Raw genomic sequence first — 24,278 nt, forward strand, 5'->3', positions numbered from 1 at the left:
TTTCTTCTACTGAGCAAACTTTTTAGAAGAATATTTCAGCTCTGTAGGTCCATATAATGCAAGTGAATGGTGACCAGAACCTTGAAGCTCCAAAAAACACCAAAGCAGCATAAAAGTAATCAGGAAGTCTCACGTTTAGATTTTAGGGAGGAACTATTGCTTAAAATTAACAATATTTAGGAATTAAAACTATAATTAGCATTTTTCAAATGGTCATTTTTTATACATATTTTTAGATGCTTATATGCAATTTTTTGGTATTTATAAATAAAGTTTTATTTTTATTGTATTGTATACAATTAGCCTTTATAAATATATATGCAAACTTTAATTAGGCTATAAAACTACAATGAACTCCTTAGCCAAGATATCTAATGCATATTTATAAATAACATTTAATTAATATACATTTTAGAAGTATAATTAAATGTAAATGTAAACTTCAACTTGAAACTACAATGTATTCCTTAATAATAATTACTCAGTATAATGTTTAACAATCTGTGTTTATATAAAAAAATTGATATGTCATAATTATAAACAATTAAATCTAAATGTATACATTAATTATAAAATTAGTTGTCAAATATAAATCTTGAGCTACTGTAAATATTTAGCTGCCATGCAAATAATATTTATTTATTCCTGATGGTGGATAATTAGTATCCTTAAGACAGTTAATCAAGAAAGTCCAATCATTGTTTAATTATTTTTACATTTATTATATACATTAAAAAAATGGAACAGACAAATAAAACCAGAACCCAACCATACATTTTCAGAAGCGCTTTTTCATTCTCGAAACAAATCAATGATATTTGGTAATGCTTTGGAAATAACTGCAATTAAAGTTGAGAATGCCTGTTTGTTGCAAGACTGAGAGAAACAAAGTGCACACATACACATCAAACTATCATTAAACTTTAGCCTCTATTAGAATAATCACAGTAAAACTGAACAGACAATCATTAAACCTTTTAACAACACAGAAAGATAAATCAAAGGAGTCCAAAAACAAACCGCTTTGACTATACAAATACTATTGCACCATTGTGGATAACATTTGTGGTCTTTCTCCTCACCTCTCTGTGGCGGTGCAACTTTTAGAACTGTGGCCAGAAAACATTGACTAAATGAAATCTAACATTTATGAAGTAATTGTTAGTTATTAAAGAGGCACATATTCTGGTTTTTCTTATTTCTTAAAAAAAAAAGAAAAAAAAAAAAAAGGCAGCAACAAGTTTGTTACAGTGTGTTCAAGATCCAGCAGCTGAACGTTAAAGAATGTTCACTCTCTGTCATCAGTAGTTCATCTTGCAGGACAGTACAGTAGATCCACATTGATCAAGGGAAATGCTTAATCCAGCAGATATTAGGAACAGCAGTGGGAGTTTTTTGTTTTGTTTTGTTTTTAAGTCCAGTGGAACTGATAGCCCCTAGAAAGTATCATGCTATCCAGGTCATGGTCCTCAGCCTTCTCCTTCAGCCGTTGCTCCTCCAGTAAACCGACCAGTTTGTCTCTTTTCTCCACCACCTTCATGATCTCCACCAGCAAGCTCTGCTCCTCAGCCAGCTCACTTGCACTCTTTTCACAGTCTAGGAATTAAAGCAATACAAAGATTTAATTCAATCAATAATGCAGCATTAATGGATATCATAACGATATCTCAGAATTCAAAGTCTGCTGGTTTGAAAGTGTTTCAGATGGTTTCCTTCATCATGTAGCCTATAGGTAAGTTTTACAACAGTCATGTCCATTTATGCAGTTTTTTCTGAATGAGAAAGAAAATGAAATATTAAATGTTCTTATGAGTGCATATTGTGGCAATTATTATTTCTGGATTGTGCATTTAAATTCACAGAGATTTTAAAAGGGAGTATTTCATAAAAAATGCTCATGCTCATTCTGATATGCCAATGGTTTTAATTAGGTCAATAATCTGATATTTGGTAAATATCAGCATTCGATACATCTGTGCATCCCTACTGATATGGTTTTGTCATACTAAACTCATGTTTACATACTTTTGAAACCATGTGTATTTTAATGTTTATGGATTGGCAAATGTAATTTCCATTGTAAGTGCCTTAATCGTAACCACGATATTTGCTTATTTTTTTTAATGAGTGACAAGTTGAAAATATTTTTGTTGTCATCAATAGGGATGCACAATATATTGGCTGATAAATGTGAATTTTAAAGATATCGGCTATCGTTCCGATAGGAAAATTAGGCTGATGTATTGAAACCGATAAATTATTGCTTTTTCAGACACCCACTACTTAACATGAGGGTTTTGATTGGTGCCTTCTGCATGACGTGACAATTGAAAAAATTATTTGAATTAGAAGATCATACTCGATCTGAGTAAACACTCCATTTTACTTATCCATGCCACACATGCATTTTGTTTCTTTATTCTTTTTGTATGTTAAAGAATTTTGATAGTGAGTTTGAGACTTGTTTATATTCATTATTGTGGTCTTTTGACGAGTTTGAATTAAGTGCAATGCACTGTATTTATAAAAGTAGCTTTTCACATTCATTTTAAACTGCTGAGTACAGTGTCTGTGAGGTAGGGTCGAAAAAAATAAAAAGGGCACCAGCTGCATATGGAGGGGCACCAGCATGAAGAAATTTGTGATGCATTTATGGTGAAACAGTTCCACCATAACCTGGTTCAGATTAAAATTGTTTTATTATGTGACTCAGATTTTAAGTATAACTGCTACACCCCTGTAAATAAAAACAAACAAGGAACTTTTAACTATTTAACCATTTATTTCACACACACACACACACGCGACGCACGCACGCACGCACGCACGCGGATATCCTTATGAGGACTCTCCATAGACATAAGGATTTTTATACTGTATGAACTATAGATTCTATCCCCTAAACCTAACAAAAATGCCTTTCTGCATTTACAATTTTCAAAAAAGCATCGTTTAGTATGTTTAAGCGATTTGAATAATGAGGACACTAGAAATATCCTCATAAACCACATTTATAGAATAATACCCTTGTAATTACCAGTTACCACCTAAAAAACTATTTCTTGTAAACCACAAGGTTTTTTTCTAACATAGGGGCACCAGTGGGGTCTAAATTATTATATAGATAACATTTCTATATTTAACTGGTTGAAAGTAGGGTACATTTGGTAAATGATTATGAGAAAAGAAAGATTTAGAAGTTTCTAAAGAAGTTAGCATTTGAAGTTGTTTTAAAATAAAAGCAATTATCCACTTTACATGTTTGATTTCAATTGAAGTGCTCTGGACGGGGCTTTATAAGCGGAGCCTTTTATTTTTGTCATTGGGTACACAGAATGTTCTATCCAGATTTAGATTTATCAGCAAATAAATCCAAATATAATGAAGTTTTGGTTATCTACATCGGTCAAACTTTTCATAATCGTTGCATCCCTAGTCATCAATATTATGCCACAAATGCTATCAATTGAGCTTAACTTTTATTGAACACAGAATATTCTTTTAAGGGTGCAAAAATTATGCATCATAACTTCAGTGATAGAAGGCTTAACACAGCATTTGTCTCAGGTGGTAAACTGTGATCCCATTCATTCAAAGTATTATGGAGTTTTATTAGAAAAAAAAAAAGAATAGTTTTTTGCTTTAGCCAATGCTTTTATCCAAAAGCACCTATGAATGAAATGCTGCAAAGACATATGTTGGCCTATATCAAAGTACGCATGACAAGCCCACCTTCAATGGCCATTCGCCGTCTCAAGTCTTGCTGTAGACGACTTTGTGTGTCCTCAAACTCCAGTTCCTGAGCACTAGAGACAAGAGGATGTATAAGAAATAGATGCACAGAAACATTATAGATAAACACTTTAAGAGTCACAGTCCTTACAAGATCATTATTTCCGACTCGTATCGGGCCAATTTGTTCTTCTCCAGGACCAGTTTGAACCAGGTTTGTAGTTGCGTGGTCTCATCTGCGGAGTTGTCTTCTGTAAAGACATAACACAAAAGTAGACTTGTTGAACATTGGCATTTGCTAAACCACAGCCAACTCAACGATAACTACTCAAACCACAACTGTACTGATATGTACATTTTATTTAAAACAATTTTATCCCCTTTTCTCCCAAATTGGAATGCCCAATTCCCACTACTTAGTTGGTCTCATGTTGGCGCGGTTCCTCATCTCAATCCGGGTGATGGAGGACAAATCTCAGTTGCCTCCACCTGAGAATGTACAAGACACCGCAGAGACTCATGCTATTCTTTGCAATCCACGCACAACCCGGAGGTTACCCTATGTGACTCTACCCTCCCTAGCAACCGGGCCAATTTGGTTGCTTTGGAGGCCTGGCTGGAGTCACTCAGCATGCCCTGGATTCAAACTCACGACTCCAGGGGTGGTAGTCAGCGTCAGTACTCACTGAGCTACCTAGTTTTTAAACAGTTGATTGATGGTGTGTGAAGTCTCAAGCTTCTGACACTACTAAAAAGTGTCCTTGCAAAATGCAATTTCAAGCAGATTCAATATTTTAGAGTTATAATTAAAAATTATATTCACTGTAGAAATCGTGTTGTTCAAAACATTTAAAATTATTAAAAGTATAATTTTAGGACCATATTAAAAACTTTGAGTAAATTCTAATAATACTGAGCTAATTGTTTCAAATAGACCCAAAACGTTTGAGTCTCCCACATCAACAGTTTCATGGCGATGTCATTGTCAACAACTCTCCATCCATTTAGAAGCCGCAAATGTCAGATAACAAAGAGCCTATTGAAAAAAAAGCACATCCCCACAGTCCCTCATCTTAATAAAATTATCCACACAATGACACATAAACATGCTGAACAATAGATTCTGACAGGTCAAAGTGCAGCATTACAAAAGATCCTCCCCCATGCATTTATTAAAATAATTCTGCACTCAATGCAATCAGTTAGTAAAAGACACTGTATCCTTGCGGTCCACTTTAAAAAGGATGTCTTCTATACTGACAGCATCCTTGTAGCATTGTGGAAGACATGCCATGTTCAATAGAGTGCTAGAAAGAGAGGGGTACTTCACCGAAACAAGGCCAAAAATAAGATATCACACGACACACTTATAGAAATCCTTTATGTATTATTGCTAAAGGAGCCTTTAACCACTGATATATGAAAAAGTTTCATTTAGATCCAGCTTTTCCAAGTATATACAGTAGGTTTCTGAATAACTAACCTAACAATGTTTCTAGGATGTTAAGGGAGTCATTTTTAAAAGGGTGGAAAAGTGAATTTCTAGAACATGTTCAAATTCAATTTACAGTCCAGATAATTAGAGCTTAGAGCTTTAAAAAAAAAAAAAAAAAAGATTAAAAACTCATTATATAGTATGTTAAAAGGACGCTGCTATTTGGCTATTTTTTCATTTGAAAGACTTGTTGCCTTTAATAACTCCCACGTAGATCAACATTCTCCAAAATAATGAAACATCATTGGGGGCACTTTTCCCTTTCTCTGCCTATTTACAGAGCCCATTACCTCTGCCATCATTTCGAAATAATTTTAACTCTAAATGGCCATTTAGTTTGAATGCAAATCACTATTATTTGAATCTCTAATTTCCACCCTCTATGAAAAGTCAAAGCACAGCTTATTTGAAGGTTGTCTTTGTGTACATGCAGTCAGATTATTTTGGGCAGATGGTAGTCTTGGTATGGCGTATGCATATACAATATGAAGTGGTTTAAAATGCTTTGTTAGACAAATAAAAACTGAAACATACTAAAATGTTCACCGAAAAAATGGATTCCTTGCTTCAGCAAATATTGCTCATTAAAATAAACAGATTTTACAGAGAACATAAGTTGTTGACTTTCCTTACTTATATGCTATATGTGTGAAACAAGATATTGAGATTATGCTGTACTCCTAATAATAAAGAAACTTTGCTTATTATTTTGAGGGAAGCGACAATAATCTGAAGTTTAGTAAACCCAGCAAGTTTATTTGAGGCTGGCTGCCATTTTGTATGAGGAGAGCTCGTGGTGGACAGCACAACGTTTTTGCTTCATCAATTGCATCTACAGTTTTAGCATTCAGTTAGTGTTTGAGATGACATGAATAAACACATACATCAATATCATGTGAAGCATACATTTTGGTCTCTGTAATGAGTTTCACTGTTGTGGTTGCCGCTTGCCTTAAACTACATTGAGGTTGTCAATGACAATAATTAATATTCTGTATGTGGTGCTTACACCATACTTTTCTCATGGGACAATACTGTGCTTTCTCATTGTCAGGCAGTGGTGGAGAATTCCCACTGATTTTTCACCGGAGAGACCGTTAATCTTCAACGTTCAGGCGTCACTCACGCAGCAGAAACTCAACAGGCAACAGGTAACTCCAACAAGTAAATTTCTTTTCTACGTGTTTCAGTGCAAATGTCTCATTGAACACCCTCTTAAAGGGAAACCAGCTTACATTAGCTGAGTGTTGGTTTATGTTCACTTTCAGCAGACCCACAGTGAGTCTGGTTTCTCCCAAGATTATTTTTCTCCATTAATCAACATCTTATGGAGTTTTGTATTCCTTACCACAGTCACCTTCAGCTTGCTCACTGGGGTTATTAATACAATTATTATTTAATTACTTATTTTTAAACATGACAAATACATTAACAATCGTATTTTATCTAATTACACAATGATGATTCATCGACATTATAGACATTACATATCTTCTGTAAAGCTGCTTTGAAACGATGTGTGTTGTGAAAGGAGCTATACAAATAAAATTGACTTGAAGTTGACTAGTTCACCCAAAAATGCTATCTCTCTTGTCATTTGGCCTTCTCACCCCTTATGCCTTCTCAAACTCATATGACTTTCTGTCTTCTTCCACTCAAGTCATATGTATTACATTGATGCTGCCTTTATGGATCTTGAAAGGTTTAAACCTCACTGACTTCCATTGTAAGGACAAACACACATCATATGTCCTTCAAAAATCTTTGTTTGTGTTCCCCTGAAGAAAGTCAGATGAGTTTGATGTGGAATAAGACTGAATAAATGATGAGAATTATCATTTTTGGTTTGCCTCAAGGAGATGCCCTGATATCAACATGTGTAAGTTGGTTTGTAAAAAAGAGTCACATTATAAGTACAATACTGTTGAAATATGTAGCAGTGTTTGCAGTGGTCTCGTCATGAATCTTACATTTTAAACTATCCATACATGTTCCGTATCTTGTCGGTTACAATTATACTATTTTTTTATTTTTATTTTGTATAACAGGATAGGATAATTTAAATTATAGTCCTGGCAGGTCTACAACTATAACTGAAATAAGAGTCAGAGGTTTTCAAGGCAAAAAAAAAAAAAAAAAAAAGGTAGGAAACACATTTGAATTAATTCCTCTTGGACATTATTCATATTTATATAGCACCATTTTAACATATCCACTGACATTTATATAAATGTATGCATTTGGTACAGTGGTTGAATAGCTTTGTGCTTCAAATGAAAATTCTCTATTTGTTTACTCACCCACATGCCATCCCAGATGTGTATGACTGACTTTCTTCTATTGAACACTAACTAAGGTTTTTAGAAGAATATTTAGGCTCTGTAGGTCCATGCAATGCAAGTGAATGGTGACCATAACTTTGAAAAGTACAAAAACCACATAAAGTTAGCATTAAAGACATGACTACGACTCCAATGGTTTAATCCATGTCTTCAGAAGTGAAATTATAGGTGTTGGTGAGAAACAGATCAATATTTAAGTAATTTTTAATATGAATTTTCCTCTCCACAAAGAATGTGAATCCCCAAAAAGAAGAGAAGGCAAATATGAAAGTGAAAGTGGAGATTGATAGTAAAAAAAGTACTTAAATATTGATCTGTTTCTCACCCACACTTGTCATATCACTCCTGAAGACATGGATTCAACCACTGGAGTCATATGGATTAGTTTATGCCACCTTAATGTGCTTTTTGATCACCATTCACTTTCATTGAATGTACCAACAGAGTTGAGATATTCTTCAAAAAATCTTTGTTTGTGTTCAGCAGACAAAAGTCACGCATCTGGGATGGCATGGTGGTGAGTAAATTAGATTATTTTATTTTTGGTTGAACTATCCCTTTAAGTATCACTTTTCTTTTTACTCTGTAATTATTGAGTTTGAGGATATTTCATTGCGCAAATAAATACAATGGAAACTATTAATATACATTTTGATAAATATTATTTCTATGCATTTAGGAAGAGGAGCTTGACCAAACACAGAAAGGAGCAGATGCCATCAATGGTTTGGAGCAGGAATAGCGAAAGTTGCCTTTCAACCCACTGGATGTATTGATTGTTCTAGAAAATAAGCTGGGGACATTTGTCAAAACTTACGTCAATGTTCTGACTTTTGGGGCTATTTTATGCCCTTCACATCAGCTACCCAAAGAAGCTGACACTTTTTCCTTTCTCTTTTTGAGGTTATACATTAAATGGTGTTGCATCTTGATGGCAATGTCTGGCCAAGTTGAAAAGTTCTATGAATTAATGGTTTCATTTATTATCAACAAACGGTTTCTGGTGTTTTTGTTACATTATTTGTTCAGAGAATTTTCTCCTACCTGCATATATTTCTGCAGTGTGCAGTCTGTTAAAATGCATATTAAATTGTTTATTTAGATTTACTGAAATTATTTAAGTCATTGCATAGCCCACATGTTTTTATGTGTATCATCATGATTTTGTTTCTATTTTTGTATTTGAGAATATTTTGTAATTTGGTTCTAGGGGAGCATGAATATCTATGTTAGATTGTAAATTTGTAAACAACAATAAAAACCTTTGACATTCACCAGTTGTCTATTGAGCTAAATGAGCTTAAAATACATAGCTGGATAAACAGAGACTTAAATGTAGTAGCTGGTGAGGCACAGAATTTTAAGTAAACATTTTTGAATGGAAGCTCATTAAATTGCCCATAGCCAGCTATGTTTTTTTTAGGTAAAGTTGCTTAAAATTACTTGCTGAAAAAGTAAGATGTAAAAATTATGCACTATATTTTTATGCAAATCCAGCACATTATTTTTTTCAGTGTAAATGAAAGAAAAAACGAAGGAAAATGAAGGGAGGGAGTGGAAAAACAATTGAAGAAATAATTTTTTGAAAGAAAGAAAGAAAGAAAGGAAAATGAAAGTTGGAAGGAAAAAGGATAGAGGAAACAATTTTGAAAGAAAGAAAAAAGGTAAATGAAGGAAAGGAGGAAGGAAGAGAATGAGAGAAAAGAAAGAAAAGAAAATGAAGGCAGCAATAAAAAGAAAGGAATGCAGGGAAAAAGGAAGGAAAGATTGAAGAAAATAAGGAAAAAAGGAAAAGGAAGAAAAAGAAAAATCAAGAAAGAAAGAAAAAGGGAAATCAAGAAAGAAAGAAAGGATGGAAGGAAGGAAGGAAAACGAAGAATGCAGAAATGAAACAAAAGGAAGGAATGAAGGGAAAAAGAAGAATAATTGCATTCACAGGCCTGTCAGCAACATAAATGTTGTCATAACACCCTTTAAATAATCTGATCCCAATCACACAGTAAAAGTGGGTGGAGCCAGTGGATATGTGAGAACAATGGGACTGATAATTGTGCACTTTAAATTATGCATTTCCACAAGTGATGATGTGTTTGTGTGTGTGCTCGAATGAGGCATACCAGTTTCTCCTCTGAGGATCTTCTCCAGAGCAACACCTTTCTCCTCCAGAGCTCTCTGCTTCTCCTCAACTTCCTCCAGCTGTCTCTGAATCGTCTGTAATAATACCACATTCGACTTTATTGACCAAAAGTATCAAGTCAATGGTATGAAGTAGGGTAAGCCTATGGTAGGATAAACTGATACAGCAATTTTTCACATTTTCTTTCATTGCTTTTATAACAGACCTACAAAAATCTACCTGCCATCATTTGCTCATTCAAGAAACTCATTCACATTGAGAAAGCTTTGATTACCTGAGCCCTATGGAGCCTTTTCAGCTGTTCTCTCTTGGTTTGTTGGATGACAATCTTATCCTGTTTCTCTTTCTGTGTCTCAGAGGTGCCTCTGTGCATCTTTATAGCAAACAATGAAGTAAAATGAAGAGTCATGGCTCAAATGGAGAGTTTCTATTGTGTTTTATATATATATATATATATATATATATGCTTTGTCTGAAAGAACTTGCAAATAAATTGGTTCGTCATTTTTCTTTTTTTTTATATAAACATGTTTTTTATGGGGAAAATGCTTGTTTTTTTTTTGTGGTTAATTCTACTAAATATTAAAGGTATAAATACAAGTATAATGTATATAGGCTATGCTTTCCACAAAATCAGTTGACATGCTGTAATTAAAAGATGGTTTTACAGTGGACTTTGTTAATAATAATAATAATAATAATAATGTGTAATGAAAAACCGTACACTGCTCTACAAAATCCGTTTCTGTGCTAGGATTTTACTCTGCAAAATGTGTGTGTGTGTGTGTGTGTGTGTGTGTGTGTATCAGTCTTTACATCATTCTGTTGACTGTATGTGTGTTGGTGTGTGTGTGTACACACACACACCAACACACATACAGTCAACAGAATGATGTAAAGACTGATACAGCAATTTTGTTTAAGATGATCAGTGGGGCAGTTTACCCTTTGTGTGCCAGGTTCCTGTTCATCTTCACTAGATGAGTTGGATTCCGGTTGCTGTTGTTGTTGCTGACCAGAAGCTGCGGATACAAACACAAAAGAACAATGAAGTTGACACAAGCAGCACAAACTGTTTATGCAAATGCCATACTTCATCTGCACCATAACTTTAATTACTTGATCTCACAAAGGGCATATTCTGCAGAATTACTGACAAGCAGAATCTGCCAGTCCCATCAGACTTTTTTGAATCAATTCAAATGCGTTAACCTTTTCTTGTGGCGCTACTGATAGCATGATGCCCACGTAGCCTCAAAGACACAATTTCTGTTCCCGTGTGAAAACCAGGAAATAATCACGTTTGCATAATCATCAGTAAGTGCAATTCAGAGGTTGCATTTTCTCTCTGAGGTTACATTTTTACTCCATTGATGGATAGGTTTAGGATTGGGGGCATAATGTATAAAATATGCCTTCCGGTTCACTGTTTTACATTATTTCCAACTAAAAACACCTTGTTTTACAATTCGCTTTTGGTGCCACTCTGTGGATATTTCACCAGGAATCTAGAGCTTACACATTCAACAACACTTCCCACTTTGGCCACTGGGGGCAGTAGTTTGAATTTCAGTAAGCATAGACTGATTTTAGCAAGAGAACATTTGACCAAGTGCCGGCGAATTCACAAATATTCTAGAATAGGGCCGAACGCGGGTGTATAACTTGACACAGCATCAAACAACGTGGCGCTCCTGTGCAAGACGTTGAACAAACAACAAAACATGCCACTATGGACATAGGCATCCATCTAGTGCATGTTTACAGTATATACAGTTCTCACTCAGAAAAGTACATGACAAATCACATGATTTGATGTATCTATTCATGATTGTAGCACAATAGTGCAGAATGAGTTTGGCACCAAAGTTTAATACAAGGGGTTTGTTCCTAACCTCCAGTATGAGTAATAGTAATAGTGATGCTTGCCTTAGTACTAACCTTTGTTCCTAAACCTGGAAAGTATGGACAAGATGTCCTTCTGGTTATCCCCCTGGCTCTGATCTGCTCTTTCATTTCTTTTGATCCGTAGGGAGGAGAAGAAATTGAGCTTCCTGGGTGCCATGGAGGCCATATCATCTTTGGTGCCCCTGGGAGGCTTAGTACTGAGAGCCACCTGCTCCAGTAAGGTTGTGAGCTCACTTCCACTCCTCAGTCTGGATTGACTTTCATCTACAGACCGGTTGCTGGGCTCCTCTTCCTGATTTTTCTGGGGGCTGGTGCCAAGCAAGGAGCTGAGGTTGAAGGACCCCTCAGACAATGGCCTAGCTTTCATTGGTTGGTTCCTCCTGAGGACCACAGGGTTTTTACCCTTGGTGGAGAAGGACTTCCAGAAACTGTTGGCCCATGGTTGGAAGCCAAAGAGCGGTGGGTTGGGGTCATGTCGGCGACAGCTGGGTTCTGGTTGAGTTTGGGGTTCTGGGAGATCTTTCTGAGAAATCTTAGCTGTGCTGTCACGTCGTTCCACTCTAGTGGTGGCTACTCCAGAGGCTGAGAACTTCCCAGGAGTGGTTAAGTCCCAGTTGAGCAGCTTCTCCTTCTCAGAGAGAGACAGCATGAGTCTCTTCTTGGGACTGTTGGAGTTCAATTCCTCCAAGGGAATTGCTGTGGCATTAGATTTCTGCTCTGAAGAGGAAGTGCTGGCTTTTGAGGGTTGAGGAGGAATATGTGAAGGATATAGTGGGATCTTTGGGATTTCATCGAGGGGTGTTGACTTCTTATCCTCTATTAGGGGGTAGTGAGGCTCCGCAGTCTGTTTTTCAGTCTTGGATGGAGAAAACTATATGAGAAAAGACACATCTTTAAAACACATGTTTCACCAACTGACTGACAAGGACTAACAAGGACTATGCATATATTTTGCACACCATTCAGTACCTCACTATCTCATTGTTTGTATTTTTATATATGTAATGGGAATACAAGTAAAGTAGGACACTTTATGAAAAAATATCATTGGAGTTGTTTTAAAATAGGATGACAATTAGCTTAGTCCATCACACAATACTATTTTAAATAGCAAAAGCTCTCTTCTACTCTACAGCGGAATAAGGAAGAAATAATAAATTCAAAAACTTTAAGGAATATTCTGGGTTCAATACAAGTTAAGCTCAATCAAGAATATTAGTGGCTTAAATGTTGATTACCACAAATTTATTTTCGACTCGTCCGTTCTTTTCTTTAAAAAAAGCAAAAATGTAGGTTACAGTGAGACACAATAAATGAAGTTGTAAAATTGGCTGTAACTTTACACAGAAAAGGTTAGTTATCAATTTTATCACACTCAAATCATCTTAACACACATTGTTTATGTAATGTGGCTATACATTTGAAACTGAGTATTTTAACGTTTATGGATTGGCCCCCATTCACTTCTTTAGCAAGTGCCTCACTGGAACCCAGATTTGTGCCTCTTTTTCTTTCTTTTTTTTAAGAAAACGAGGGGCAAGTCACAGCTAATTTTTGAGGTAATCTATAAATGCTGTCGATTGAGCTTAACTTGTATTGAATCCAGAATATTCCTTTAAGTGTCCCACTTTACCTGTATTCACCATAAATTGAAATGCTCATATTTTTGAGATTGAGATTTTCTCAATTAAACTATATTTGTAGAACAGCTGCATGCAATAACTGATCATTTAGATATGATGTTATACCGAATGACAAAGCATTGCTAAAGTGAATGAAAATCCTATTCATACAGATTCTTGAATCTCCTCAAAGTCGGAGTTGACATCATCCTCTGTGAGGTTGTCAGTTTTGTCGGCTGATTTTCCACGATGAAATTTCTTTATCAGGATGAGGGGTAGAGCTGATTGAGAAAAGAACAGTTTTGATTAGTGATGACTCCTCTAATAAACAATAACAGCATCCCATTCAAATGAATCGGAGACAATAAAAGTTAGAATATTCATGTGGTAAACTGTAATAAGAATTTTTATGAATTGGCCAAATAGGTTACACTAACAATTGAGTCTGTCTAAAAATTGCTAACTTATGCAAACTGTATATAATGAACTATGCAAAATTTTTTTTTTTTATAAAGAACGTACACACAATTAGCTGAAAAGAGAAAATTACTGTCTATTCTGAATTGTAAGAATGACTTTTATATTGCCCTGCTCCATGACTGTGAAATGGAATAGCATCGCCCTCTTGTGAACACAGAGAGTATGACCAGCATCCACATTATTGTTGAACAAAAGAAATGAGACTGAAATTCACACACACACACACACACACACACACACACACACACACACACACACACACACACACACACACACACACACACACACACACACACACACACACACACACACACACACAATATTGTGTAGGTCCCCCTCATGCCACCAAACAACACCAACCCGCATCTCAGAAAGGCATTCTGAGATGTTATTCTGCTCACCACAATTGTACAGAGGGTTTATCTGAGTTACCGTAGACTTTGTCAGTTCGAACCAGTCTGAATATTCTCTGTTGACCTCTCTCATCAATATGGCATTTCCATCCGCAGAACTGCCTCTCACTGGATGTTTTTAGTTTTTGGCACCATTTGGAGTAAATAATAGAGACTGTTGTGTGTGAAAATCCCAGGAGATCAGCAGTTACAAAAATACTCAAACCAGCCCGTCTGACACCCAACAATCATCCAATTCATGCGATTATCTAATCAGCCAGTCGTCTGGCAGCAACAATCATGTCAGGGTCAAAATCACTGAGAACACATTTTTTCCCCATTCTGATGGTTGATGTGAACATGTACTGAAGCTCCTAACCCCTATCTGCATGATTTTGTGCACTGCTGCCAGATAACTGGCTGATTAGATAATCGCACTGATGATTGTTGGTGCCTTGATGATGAGAGAGGTCAACAGAGAATGGCCAGATTGGTTCAAACGGACAAAGTCTACGGAAACTCCGATAATCACTCTGTACAAATGTGGTGAGAAGAGTAGCATCTCTATATTTATATTGAGCCTACCTTCTAGAAGTTTCTCCACATTTTAGCTTAGATTTGTTTATGTCTCTAGATGTTTTAGTAGTTATTTACAGTATTTTAGCACTTTAAATAAAACAAATTCTCTAATAATGAACCACGTGTGTTCAGGTGTGACCTAAAGCAGCATTAGATTTTATAACTAGAACATGCAGGACGCTTGATATAAATATTATTAAATGTGTCGATTCAGAATAATGCATGTGTCGCACATGACATCACAGTGACTAACCAAGGCTTAATCACATTTTTGCACTCAAGACATGGAGGGAGAGAGAGAGCTTTTACTTAACCTTGAGCAGATAAATAACACTTTGAACTCATGCTTAGAAATTCCTAGAAACATATCATTTAAGACTCATGACTAACAACATGACCTTAAAAGCAATTCCGCTTTCAACAATAAATTAAGTATTTTAAAGGGATAGTTCACCCAAAAAAAAAGAATTGTCATGATTTACTCAACCTCATGTTGTTTCAAAACCATTTTACTTCCATTCTTCTGTGGTACACAAAAGATGATGCTAGACAGAATGTTTGGGACTAACGGTCAGAGTCACATTTCACATCAATTTTTTTGGGAAAAAAGATGCTATAGGAGTACATTTACATTTATGCATTTGGCAGACGCTTTTATCCAAAGCAACTTACAGAGCCCTTATTACAGGGACAATCCCCCCGGAGCAACCTGGAGTTAAGTGCCTTGCTCAAGGACACAATGGTGATGGCTGTGGGGATCGAACCGACAACCTTCTGCTTAACAGTTTAGTGCTTTAGCCCACTACGCCATCACAACTCCATCATACGGGTTTCTGACGATGACAGAATTTCATTTTTAGGTGAACTATCCCTTTAAAGCTTCTTATGTTGTTTTTTGGTGGAAGACTGAATTGATGCTTACTGGATCGAATTTTCTTCTTCCAGAGGTTGTTTTTGTTGGTAATTTCTGCTTTGATGACAGAACGTTTCACTAATGAAAAGAGGAATGAAAAGTGAGCTAAGATACAATATTGATCTGTGATTCCTAACAGCATTTAAAAAACAAGTAGCTCAACTTGATTGCAACAATTTACACTTGTCAGATTTTCTAAGTATATTTGTTATTATTTGTAATTACTCTTAATCTGTTCAGAATTTTCTTGTGAAAGGAGAATGACATAAGCAAACAAACCAAACAGCTGTTGTCTAGCAAGCAGCATGTGTGACTGAACAAAATGTTAAGGGTGCTGTAAGACAATTAATACAATTAATGTGAAAGTCTGGCTTTGCCCTCCACTCCCTAACCTCAGTGATACAAAAGGCAGAAGGGAATCCAAGCAGGCAAGATAAATCTGAGGTGAACATGGCTTTAAAAATTTATTTGTTTCATTATTTAAAAGTGCATGGTTGAAATCCTAAAATTCTAAATCATCTTGTTACGCTGTTATATCATTTTCTAAGACAAAAACATAAAAAATAAAAACGTAACAATTTTAGTCATAACTCAATTGTGTGAACGTGAAACTAACTGACTTCATATATACATCCATATGTAATGGAAAAATATAAGTAAGGGATAATCCACGGCTAGGTGTGCGTTAAATTATTTTAAATGCATGATGTGGAGGTGAAGAACCACCAAACCCCAAGCGGAGGATGGTTGCCTCTGCGAAGTGCATTTAAAATTGCTTAACGCACACCTAGAAGTGGATTATCCTGCTTATACCATGGTCACTTGACAGAATTGATTAGTTACAGCTGTAATATATTTCTTGCAACACAAATTTTTACTGGAAGAATAAAAAAATAACGGTTAATTTTATCTAAGGGCTGTTAGATCTGCAGCTCCGCCTGTTTTAAATCAGATGTAGAGAAAAAGTAGTGTGATCACACACTTGGTCAAAACTGTGAATTTAAATGCACAATCCAGAAATAATATCCTATCCACAGAATGTAGAGAGGTTGGCACTCCAGATAAAATTTATTATTTCATTTTTATTCTTTGTCATTTTAACATTAATGTGGAAAAACCAACATTACAAATGTGGCAGTGACCATAAAAGTAGCACTTACTGTATAATAAGGGGAAACCCATTCAAAACACTCTGGATTTAGATTTGGACCTCTGACACATCAGTATGGTCTCCATCAAGGATGCACGATTGACTGAATTAATGAAATCGCAATTTGTCCCTGCACGGTAGCGCTGCACCGCAAAAACACGGGCCTCTATTTGCTATAGATGGCACTTCAGCACAAAACATACACAACACATTTCAGTTTAAATCATCTTGCATCGCCTTGGCGGACATTGAAAGATGCATTCAATAGGTCCTGATTTCTTTCTCTCACCCTCCGTTCAAAACGAGCTGAATTCCATTATATTATGCTGATGAAAGTGGTTTGGTAATGTTATGTTGCTAGGGTTACAAACAGTGCATTAATATCGAACGGTGATTAAAACTGACCGGAACTACCTATGCATTCAACAGTTTGAACCGCACGCATTCCAGTCAATCAGAATAGAGTATTAGAACAGACCATCGTATAATATAATATAATAACTGGTAAGTAATTGCTAAAATAGCTCAGAAAACTAAAGTTAGTCCTGAGAAAAAGGTCTTTATTTACAGATAAACTTGCAGATACAACTTGCGTTTATATTTTGCAATGATATTGATACATTTTTGTGTATGGCTTAAGTGTCCCAGTTACATTCAGGGCAACTGTAAAAGGCAGTATTATGAGATGAGACCCTACCCAGCCTTATAAAATAGTAAAAATTGTGCAAAATGCAATTATCATGTGCAGCCATTTACTCACCTTTCTGCTGTGGGGATTCGGGACAAAAAGGTACAGCCTCTGCATGATCTGGCTTTTGAGATGAATCTTTAACTTCACTATGCCAAAGCATGAAGACAAAAAAGATATCAGACAAGATTTTCATCACAAATCTATTTACAGTGGCAAGAAAAAGTATGTGAGCCCTTTGAAATTATCAGCATTTATGAATAAATTTGTCTTCAAATCTTGTTTTATCTTGATCCAAGTTACAATAATGAACAAACACAATATGTTTTAACTTGTAAAAACACAAATTATTGTATTTTTCTTGTACATATTGAATACATCATTCAAACATTCACAGTAGGTTGGATAAAGTATGTGATAATGTCAACAAAAGCTAATAAGAATCAGGAGTTGGCAAACCTGGCCTACAATTAATGAAACGAGATTGGAGGTGTGGGTTAGAGCTACTTGATTTATAAGAAGCACTCAAACATTTTGAGTTTGCTATTCTCACATGGACATGGACCATGCCTTGCAAAAATAAAGTTCTCAGAAGACCCACGATAAAGAATAGTTTCTTTGCATGAAACCAGAAAAGGCTACAAAGTTGTCTATAAATGGAGCCGATTTAGTACTGTGGCTACTCTCTCTAGAAGTGGCCGTCCAGTCAAGATGACTCGAAGGGCATACCTGAAAATGCTCAATGAGGTAAAAAAGAACCCAAGAGTGACAGCTAAATACTTGAAGGAATCATTGGAACTTGTTAACATCTCAGTTCATTAGTCTACAATATGGAAAATATTAAACAGGCATTGGGTCCATGGCAGGACACCACAAAGGAAGTCCCTGCTTTACAACAAAAACATTTAGTGCGCTTGAAGTTTGGCAAAGACAACCTTGACACTCCACAACGCTACTGGGAAATGTTGTGTGGACTAATGAAACTAAGGTTGAATTATGAAGAACACGCAGCACTATGCATGGAGTAAAAAGTCACCACATACCAACATGGAAACATTATCAACAGCATGTATATAAAAAAAAATATCTATACAGTATATAATATATATAAATATACACTCACCTAAAGGATTATTAGGAACACCATACTAATACTGTGTTTGACCCCCTTTCTGCCTTCAGAACTGCCTTAATTCTACGTGGCATTGATTCAACAAGGTGCTGAAAGGATTCTTTAGAAATGTTGGCCCATATTGATAGGATAGCATCTTGCAGTTGATGGAGATTTGTGGGATGCACATCCAGGGCACGAAGCTCCCGTTCCACCACATCCCAAAGATGCTCTATTGGGTTGAGATCTGGTGACTGTGGGGGCCATTTTAGTACAGTGAACTCATTGTCATGTTCAAGAAACCAATTTGAAATGATTTGAGCTTTGTGACATGGTGCATTATCCTGCTGGAAGTAGCCATCACAGGATGGGTACATGGTGGCCATAAAGGGATGGACATGGTCAGAAACAATTCTCAGGTAGGCCGTGGCATTTAAACGATGCCCAATTGGCACTAAGGGGCCTAAAGTGTGCCAAGAAAACATCCCCCACACCATTACACCACCACCACCAGCCTGCACAGTGGTAACAAGGCATGATGGATCCATGTTCTCATTCTGTTTACGCCAAATTCTGACTCTACCATCTGAACGTCTCTACAGAAATCGAGACTCATCAGACCAGGCAACATTTTTCCAGTCTTCAACTGTCCAATTTTGGTGAGCTCTTGCAAATTGTAGCCTCTTTTTCCTATTTGTAGTGGAGATGAGTGGGACCCGGTGGGGTCTTCTGCTGTTGTAGCCCATCCGCCTCAAGGTTATGCGTGTTGTGGCTTCACATATGCTTTGCTGCATACCTCGGTTGTAACGAGTGGTTATTTCAGTCAAAGTTGCTCTTCTATCAGCTTGAATCAGTCGGCCCATTCTCCTCTGACCTCTAGCATCAACAAGGCATTTTCGCCCACAGGACTGCTGCATACTGGATGTTTTTCCCTTTTCACACCATTCTTTGTAAACCCTAGAAATGGTTGTGCGTGAAAATCCCAGTAACTGAGCAGATTGTGAAATACTCAGACCGGCCCGTCTGGCACCAACAACCATGCCACGCTCAAAATTGCTTAAATCACCTTTCTTTCCCATTCTGACATTCAGTTTGGAGTTCAGGAGATTGTCTTGACCAGGAGCACACCCCTAAATGCATTGAAGCAACTGCCATGTGATTGGTTGATTAGATAATTGCATTAATGAGAAATTGAACAGGTGTTCCTAATAATCCTTTAGGTGAGTGTATATAAAAAAAAAAAGTTTATAAAAAGTTCTCTTGAACAAGTCACTAAAGTGAAAATAATGAAATGACACTCTCCATCTCATGTGACTCATATCAAAACACATGAATAGGGGTCGTTGAGTACACAAGCAAGCATTATACAGTTCTTTGTCATGGTAAATTAAATGTCCCATTGTTACACTGCATCCACATTGGGAATGCATCCCAATGAAGTTGATATGATATTGCAGACCAACCTCATGTTTATGAGTTCTGTTAAGTCAGAGAAGGCCTGCACCTCTGGGGTCTTTTCCAAAGTGCTGGGATTAGACAAACCCTTCTGGTCGATCTTAATTTTGGGATCAGATACGGCTCCTGTGGGGTCCACACACATACATATGACAAACTGAATAAACACATACAGTATCAATACATTAACAGGACCAAACTGAGACAATGCGACGTACCTTAAAAATGTCGGATCATCACCAACACAACTTATAATACAAATAAATATAACTAAATCTTAAATAGGGTGTATAACTGCAACATTATACTGTATGATTGCAGAGTGGTACCCATTACACTTTGAAATGCTACAACTGACACACACACACGTAGTGTTTCCATGTATTATGGGGACTTTCCATAGACATAATGGTTTTTATACTGTACAAACTTTATATTATATCCCCTAAACCTAACCCTACCCCTAAACCTAACCCTCACAGAAAACTTTCTGCATTTTTACCTTTTCAAAAAACATAATTTACTATGATTTATAAGCTGTTTTCCTCATGGGGACCGACAAAATGTCCCCACAAGGTCCAAAATTTCGGGTTTTACTATCCTTATGGGGACATTTGGTCCCCATAAAGTGATAAACACACACACATACACACACACACACACACACACACACACACACACACGACAGGTTTTCAACTGGGTGAAAAGTCTGTAATATACATGTACCTGTATGTATTTCAGATATATTTCTTATTGTGGCTAAATGGGACTCATTTGTTATATAGCTTCTTTTATTTAATTTGTTTTTAAGAAACAACCACTTATATCATCTTTGCATTATCTGGCAACCCCGATTTAAAGGGTTAATTAGGACACAAACATTTTTATATTTAAATGAACTCTAAATAAATATTTTTGGAATGCACTTTACAGAATATACATTTCCAATATATAGTGTATATAGTGAAATACACATTGAAGGCAGCTGTTAATGAATAAAATACTTAATTGCAGTGGTTCTTTGATATTCTATAAATCCATTTGCCCTTATAGTAAAACTTGAATTTCAGCTTGGACTGTAGCATAAGGTAACTGAAAACTGTTTCATATGATATCATGTATGTGCAGACACAAAAAACTGAACAAATTTCTTGTCTATGAACTCAGGAAAAGGTTATTCCATTTAGTCAGGAATCAATGGCAACAGGGATTGTGCAATTTTATTGCCATCGATTTAGAGAGCAAAGAGACTCAAGGATTCCAGCTTTTGAAATATTAAACATGCTTGAGAAAGAACGCTGAAACAACCTCGTCTTTAGAAATCATCTGTTTTACTTGTGGATGAGTGAAAGATGTAAGCTGTAGAAGTGGATGTTATAACCTTGGGACACATGCTCCATATGAACGCCTACTCTTTCTTTTTCTCTAACACACACAATAAAAAAAATGAATGTACTGCATGTTCCTGGAAGAGCCCCCTTTTTCAATCTAGTTTGTCCTTATAAAACCTACACAAAAGCAAACAAATTTTTTTTTTTCCATTTTAGTTTAAGCTGTATATTTGCCATAAAATTATACAAATGTTCTGAAGTCTGAAGTTGAAGGGTATAATTTTTTTTATGCTAAAATACTTTCTCATAAAAAATGTCTATCCGAACTTAATATGCTGAGATAACTATAACCTCGAATTCACCCAAAATTCTAAACAATTTGCTGCTTTCAAAACATTGCTTGGTTTATTTGAGCATCCTGACCAGCCCGACATATCAACATTGGCTCAACCAATGATGCGAGTTTGGGGCAGGACTATCCGTTTTATGTAGATCAATAGATGACTTAGGTAGTCTTGTTTGGAAATTATTAACTTCACCTTTAAAAATTAAGTGCATTCACCTACAACAGGCAGAAATAAAGGAAAAGGGACAGAAAAGACCCAAAGGTACCAAGTTAAGTGGGAGTGTACAGAATTCAGAAATATTTGACATATTGTCAATGGGTCTGATGTATGTACCATATTATGGTTATTAAAACATCACCTCTCTTACAAAGGCCCTTCTCCCCCGATTGCTCCAAAAAAAAAAAAAAAAAAAAATGGTTTTCTAACAGTGATTAGATGATCCAATGCTTTCAAAAAGTGGGCATGTGAAGTTAAAAAGTGGAAAAAAAACTTGACCATTATGGCAAAACATAAAGGTGAGGTTATGTATGTGAGTAGTGTGTGATATCTGGCATAGTGTTATTTTTTTAGGCCAAGTCTATAGGGTACTGAGTCTAAAGGATACTGAGCTGTAATAGTTACTTTTGATATTATTTGTTTGGCATTCAAACATTTGTATTAAAATGTTCATCATTTCGCTGATGAACACAAATACATCTTTGGGACAGTTGCAGTTACACAGGAACTCACTGGCTTGGCAAACAAAGGCAGAAACAAAGTCTTTCGAGTTAAAAATGTATTTATTTTACGCTTACAGGCTTTAAATATAAATTAAGACAAACAGTCTTTCATTGTGAAATATACAGGCATAGTAGCATAAAAGAGCTCAAATTTACATTAACAAAAGTTTATAGGATTTTTTAAATTGTGCAAAACTAAAGTCTTCTCTTAAGGTGATGACCTCAGTTTGTGTTTTTAGGAAAAGGAACAAGAGAGTGGTCTTACATGGGATTGGGATAGTAAAGCAGCTTCTGTAACATCGAGGACAAACATAGAGAAAAAACGAGAAGGGTGGTTACTTCAATGGACGCAGTGTACTCAAGCGTGCCACTAGCGAGAAAACCAGGCATTCAAAAGCATGCTGGGATTGTCAAGCATACAAATGCACTTCTGTTAGTATGTTAGCTGTGGGTGCAAACAAAAGGATTTTCTTCTTTCGGTGAAGCACAGTGATGTCAAACTTTTTGAAATTTTGAATAAGAAACGTTCATACATGAGACCCATGCAGCATTCTCAATAGAGGGGTTAATAGTAGATTGTGAAGGGAGCCAGTGCAAAGCGAAACAACCTGATCACCTGACCCATGCAGGCCAATCGTGTTTCTGCTCTCACGGTTCAGCCAATCAGGGTTTGGAGCATTGGAAACTTGAAACAGACTATGTATGATGTGGGAAAGGATAGAAGAATAAAATATGAATAGAAAGAAGGAAAATTAAAGAGATTTTTTGGAAATAGCACTTAAATCATAAGTGGATGTTCTATAATTATAATTATGCTTGTTCAGTACATTGAAACGAAGAACAATGTGCAAGAAATAAAAATGTCTTAAAGCTTTACACCACACATAGTGGAACGTTAGAACAATTGAAACATTACCCTGTTTACTTGAGGAAAAGAAAACATAAAAAAAAAAAAGTCATCTAGAAGGATATTCCCTCCATTTTTACAACAAAATACAATTCAGATTATGATGCAGTTAGCCAATAAAAGCTACTTGCATCAAATAACAAGGAAAACACAAAAATGCAATTCAAATTTTGGTTATTCTATGTGAACCTTGAAGGAATGTTATATCCAAAGAAGACAATTCTGTCGTCATTTACTCACTCTCATGTGGTTCCAAACTCATTAGGCCTAAATTCCCATTCATTTTCAATGTATAGAAAAAACATACAATGAAAGTAAATGGTGACTGAGGCTTACATTCTGCCTAACATCTCCTTTTGATGTCATATGGGTTTGGAACAACAGGAGGGCAAATAAATTTTTTTTCATTTCAAGGTCTGGATTACTATTCGTAGACAGAAAGACTTTAAACAACAAGAAAGACATTTAAACTACAAAAAAATAAAAAAATAAATAAATCTTATTTCCTCATTAAAGTCTTCATAATCCATTTTCAGGGGAAAACAATGATGTTTGGCACATAACATAACAAGGGGAGATGCAAGCCTGAATGTCACGTTAACTGGCAGTTTCAGGCACTTAGTACAAAGCTGGACACCCTTTAGTAAAGTGCTCTTAGTTTATCAGCTTTGGTTTCTTACAATTGTCAAACATTGCAATCATATAAATGCTGAACATTTCTTAAACCCTGTAGACCCCAATAGTTGTAGCTTAAGAAGAATAAAGATATTTGAAATTGGTTTGACTTTGAGTGCAAATTGCAAATCCTGCAAAATGTACCTGTAAACAAATTATTTAAAGAGATAGTTAACCTAAACTTTTAATTCTGTCATCATTTACTCACCTTCATGTCATAAGGTCAAAGTCATAACAGTTAGGAACAACATAAGGGCAAAAAAAACAAGAACATTATTATTAAGTGAACTATCCC

General features: G+C 35.9%; 1 protein-coding gene across 10 annotated transcripts in view; it reads right to left on the reverse strand.

The window, feature by feature from the left end:
- Window positions 1-742: 742 nt before the first annotated feature.
- mical2b (microtubule associated monooxygenase, calponin and LIM domain containing 2b) overlaps window positions 743-24,278 on the reverse strand; it is a 72,934-nt gene continuing 49,398 nt past the window's right edge. For 8 of the 10 annotated variants that reach the window (XM_052119535.1, XM_052119541.1, XM_052119540.1 and 5 more), the window contains 11 exons: window positions 20,013-20,130; window positions 17,511-17,587; window positions 15,610-15,678; window positions 13,408-13,517; window positions 11,648-12,485; window positions 10,652-10,728; window positions 9,981-10,079; window positions 9,687-9,780; window positions 3,884-3,983; window positions 3,733-3,806; window positions 743-1,596 (listed from right to left, as the gene is read on the reverse strand). In XM_052119535.1, the coding sequence (XP_051975495.1) occupies window positions 1,412-1,596; window positions 3,733-3,806; window positions 3,884-3,983; window positions 9,687-9,780; window positions 9,981-10,079; window positions 10,652-10,728; window positions 11,648-12,485; window positions 13,408-13,517; window positions 15,610-15,678; window positions 17,511-17,587; window positions 20,013-20,130 (1,841 nt within the window). In that variant the 3' untranslated portion in view covers window positions 743-1,411. The other 2 variants (XM_052119537.1, XM_052119542.1) reach the window with 2 other exon arrangements.

Source organism: Xyrauchen texanus, chromosome 46 (genome assembly GCF_025860055.1).
Source record: "Xyrauchen texanus isolate HMW12.3.18 chromosome 46, RBS_HiC_50CHRs, whole genome shotgun sequence".
Lineage (NCBI taxonomy): Eukaryota > Metazoa > Chordata > Actinopteri > Cypriniformes > Catostomidae > Xyrauchen > Xyrauchen texanus.